The sequence below is a fragment of the Carlito syrichta genome, unplaced genomic scaffold (genome assembly GCF_000164805.1).
Source record: "Carlito syrichta isolate Samal-C Ts95f unplaced genomic scaffold, Tarsius_syrichta-2.0.1 Scaffold305546, whole genome shotgun sequence".
NCBI classification, from domain to species: Eukaryota; Metazoa; Chordata; class Mammalia; order Primates; family Tarsiidae; genus Carlito; species Carlito syrichta.
The window spans coordinates 366,267-370,712 of record NW_007249642.1 but is presented as its reverse complement, the minus strand read 5'-3'; the positions used below and the strand labels follow the sequence as shown (position 1 = coordinate 370,712).

Here is a 4,446-nt window from a genome sequence, read left to right as displayed (position 1 = left end):
AGAAGTTGCCCAGGCGGGTCTTGAACCCGCGGGCTCAGGCAATCCACTCACCTCAGCCTCTCAAAGGTGTGGGATTACAGGCTGAGCCACTGAGCCCGGCTTACTCCCGCTATTTCTAACACCACGGTGTCGTAGAGAACCTAGGACTTCATGTCTGAGGGCCCATGTTCCTATATTCATGTGACATTTACCAGCTGTGTGACACTGAGAAAGTTATTCACTCACTCAGAACCGAGCCCCTCCCTCTGTGAAATGGGAATACTACTGTAGTCTGAAGTCACAAGGCCACTGTGACAATTGCACGAAAGAATTTGAGTAATATGGAGCATTGACTGGCATGTATTGGAACTCAATAAGCATAATCTTTCTGAAGCCCCACAAATATCCTTTTCTGACTTATAAAAAACGGTGACTTTTGGAGATTTAAAAAATCCATATATATATATATATTCTCAAAACTCTAATTACTGGGCAAATGCATATACTAGAACACTTGAGTCTTGTGAATTCAATTCAACATTCATTTCTGCCTGCCTCCTAGTATGCAAATCATTGTGCAAATCACTGGGCTAAATGCTAGAAATACAAACTAAATCACTGTACACAACTGTAGTCTAAGCATGTGTGTGTCCACTCATACACCGTTCATTTGATGTGAGCAGATAAGACACACTATGCTTGAGTCTAAAGTCAAGTACTAGAGTTCCGTGTGGGCTCCTTCTCAGCCCACCATGCAGAAGCATGCAGGGACATCACCGCAAGTATGTCTCATGACCACCTGCCCATCTGTCTTATGGGTAAAATACAGGGATGTTATTAGAGAAAACAAGTGGTAGCAAGGTTCATTACCTGTGAGGTGGATGAGAAGCAGAGATCATTTATATTCAGCAGAGTAGCAGACATTAGGGCAATTGTTGGCTTTGGCATTCTGTGAAATCCCAGGACAACAAAACCCAGCCTTGTGAGCCTGCTGTTGATGGAGCAGCCCTGGCTCACCAGGCTAACCAGGCAAAGGTAGAATGAAGGATCAGGTTCCTGGGGTGAGTCTGGGTCGGGGAACCACCCATCAGGGGCAGAACCCTCCTGAAGAAGAGAGGGAACTGCCCCAGGGTGAAAATGACACAATTCCTGCCGTGAAGTCTCTCTCAGATCCAACCCCTACCCCAAACCAGAGGCTGGTGAAGAAAAGGAAGAAGAGGGTGGAGGGGTCTGCCCCAGGATGATAATAAAACCATTCCTGCTCTGAAGATCCTCTCGGAGTCAACCCCACCCCCAAACCAGAGGCTGGTGAAGAGGAAGAGGAAGAGGAAGAGAGTGGAGGGATTAGGAGAAATTGCACAAGGTACATAACGATGCATGTTCCTTTTTTTTTTTTAAGGATGCTCTGCCATTTAAAATGGAATTGCAGTTCAGGGTAAGCAATTAACTCAATTTCTACTAAGTATTTCCTTTCTGTTTTTTCCTGGAAATGAACACACAATTTCCTACTTAGCAACAGAGTACCTTGAGTAAGGCACCGATGTCTCCCAGGAGAGGAAGTGCAATCTGTGGTTGAGGAGAAAAAAACAACAACAAATAAACATACATAAATATGCATGAACACAATAGAAATATATTAATACAATACAGTGTAGCTATCTTTCCTCAAAATGCCATGAGCTTCTTGAATCTTACTTTCAGAGTCATTAGCTTAACATGACGTTTCATGTCAAGAAATCGACATGTGACACTGAAAATGTTCAGAACAATTTTTGAGAAATGTTACTATGCCTCTACCATGAACGTGCAAGCACACATGCCATAGTTATGATTCTGCATCTCTATATTTTCATGATGTGGAAACCTTTATGTCATTCCTAGGCTATTACTGGCTTCAAATAATACATAAAGACAAATCATTTATTAAAAGAAAACAGTCCTCTGGCAAGCACATTATCAGGCTGTAAGAACCTAAAATGTACAGGATGGTTTGCCTTCAAAATGTTTCTCATGAAGCTTCCAAAGGGACTGCCATTGGCTTAAGTGATAGGTAAGACAGATGCTGGGGAACTTGGGTTGTCTTTTGGCCACATGCCTTAAGATGCTCTTTCAGAGAGACACTCTAAACCCAAGTGACACTTCACAAGGTGTCCAGATCATGCATATGTGATTCACTTGGTGGTGGAGTTCAAGTAATGCCAGAATATGCCTCCACACGTAGCTTATAAAAAGGTGCATAAGGCTCAAACAGTGTGGGAGGTATGGAGGATTTGTGAGGCTTACAACCGAGAGACCAGTTGATTGATTTTATTATTCAAGGCACCTAATACGATGTTGTGTACCATACAGTCTCTCAAATTGTAACTGCCGAGTCTAAGGTTGCTTAAAGGGATTTCGCTGACGCTCAAAGCAAGGTTTAAACTCAAAATAAAACTTTGGAACACGCGTTTAGTGCCTAAACCCATTCCTAAGAGCCCGTTCAAACCAGTTTTCATAAATTCACTATCTCAGCATTTTAAAGCCACAGGATCAATGGATCTGCACAGTATTGGAGGTAACTTACCTGCAACATTTCATTTAGAAAAATGAAATTCATTTAGTCACTAGCATTAGAAAGAATAGAAATTGTGGCTATAGATTTTATCTCAATTTTCCATGGGATTGAGACGTTATATGCCAAGGCTCAGCCTGGGGAAAAATTGTACAGTTGAATTATACCTTTAGGAAATACAGATTCATCACACACACAAAGATGCTAACTCAGCTTGATTTTTTCTCTCTCTACAAAATAATAGGGATAAACAAAATCACCAAGCAGTCACTGAGCATTCTAATTAGTTTGGGTAGCAAGACTTGCTTTGTAGGCTGTTGGGTTCCTGATATATAAATCAGGCAAGTTAAGATATATAAATCAGACAAGTCTGTCTACGTACCGGGTCGCCTGGGGGGCCTGGCAGGCCTGGCTTTCCATCCCTCCCCGGAGCTCCCTGCAAACAGAGGTACCCGTGGTCAAAGCTTTGCACGCCAACACAGGCAGATTAAAATGGAAGGGATAGGTAAGGAAGGTCCTTACATCATTCCCAGGGCTCCCCGGAGTTCCTGGCAACCCAGGGAGACCTCGAGGACCCTGGAAAAGGAGGGACATAAACACAGTTACTTATGATGACAGCAAGCTGGCTTTGCTGTGCTGAGAAATCAGTACAGTCACTTACCTGAATACCTGGCTCTCCAGCTGGCCCTTGGGAGCCCTGAGTAAAATGAGAGTCAGGGATCAGCATTCCACAAATCATCCAGGTAGACAGAGGACTAAGTATTTTAATTTGCTTGGGGGGACAACAAGGTTAGCCACTATGCACACTCTGAAAACTGCAAGTCGGCCAAGATTTTGGGGGTGGTAGGTAGACCCTAGCCAGACACCTGCTGCTGGGAACATCAATATGGTTTTTGCTCAGAGACCTGTGACATCTGTCCTCACATGTTCACAAGGTCACAGACAACGCATCTGAATGCTCTCTGTCCAGAAACTGTCCATCGGGGTAAGCAGCGTGGGGCTTCCTCTGCTCTCTGCTTTCTACTTTGGATCATTTCTTTTTTTGAAGAACCCTCCAGAACCGGTGTTCCGTGCAGGAGTAGGAAGTAAAACATCAGTCCGTGACTCTTTTTTTTCCTTTCAGAAAACTGGAATTGAGGTGACTAAAGTGAGGCTTGGAGATGATCGGGAAACTTAGTGAGAGAGCTGTGTCCCCACCCATGACGGCTGACCACCGATTTACAACCTGTGTGAGGGAAGAGTTGGCTTCTCAGTACCTGTGCACTGATTTTTCCTTTCTGACTTTTAAAGCATATCCATATTGCCGCTACCATTAAACCTGCTTCTTTTCCTCTCTTTCTATTTAGGCTGTGTCCCTAAGTCATTTCTTTTCTTCCACCTCCATCACTTCCCTAATGACTTTCTGCTACAGTTTTTTACTTTGATTTCCATCCCAATCCTCTTTTAGATTTTTGCCCTGGAGAATCAAACTGCAGTTATGTGCCACATAGCCATTCGGTATTTACACTTTCTCTTAATGTTCATGATAATGCCAACACAAAGCTGGGATATTGTGATATAATAAGAAATAGGTACCTGACTGCTTCCCCAAGTCACTGGCACAGATCTCCTAATACTCTTGGAATTTCTTACCATAGGCCTCTAGGAGATACTTTTGTTTATTTATTTATTTTTATTTTTAAATTTTGAGTTGGAGTCTCACTTTGTCGCCCAGACTGGAGTGCAGTGGCCGCTCCCGTCCACCGCAGCCTCGACCTGCTGGGCTCCAGCGATCCTTCCGCCTCAGCTTTCCAAGTAGCTGGAATTACATGCATATGCTACCATGCCCGGTTAATTTTTTGATTTATTGTAGAGATGAGGTCTCGCCAAGTTGCCCAGGCAGGTCTCGAACCCGCGGGCTCAAGCTATCCACTCAC

The 4,446-nt window shown here is 43.7% G+C and overlaps 1 protein-coding gene across 1 annotated transcript in view; it reads right to left on the bottom strand.

Annotated features, from left to right (window-relative positions):
• The window catches only part of COL19A1 (collagen type XIX alpha 1 chain), a 333,729-nt gene that overhangs the window by 56,669 nt on the left and 272,614 nt on the right, over positions 1-4,446 (bottom strand). The window contains exons 27-30 of the mRNA XM_008061721.2: positions 3,192-3,227; positions 3,053-3,106; positions 2,913-2,966; positions 1,504-1,545 (exon numbers count right to left, since the gene is read on the bottom strand). Coding sequence (XP_008059912.1) covers positions 1,504-1,545; positions 2,913-2,966; positions 3,053-3,106; positions 3,192-3,227 — 186 coding nt within the window. The remainder of the gene's footprint in view (positions 1-1,503; positions 1,546-2,912; positions 2,967-3,052; positions 3,107-3,191; positions 3,228-4,446) is intronic.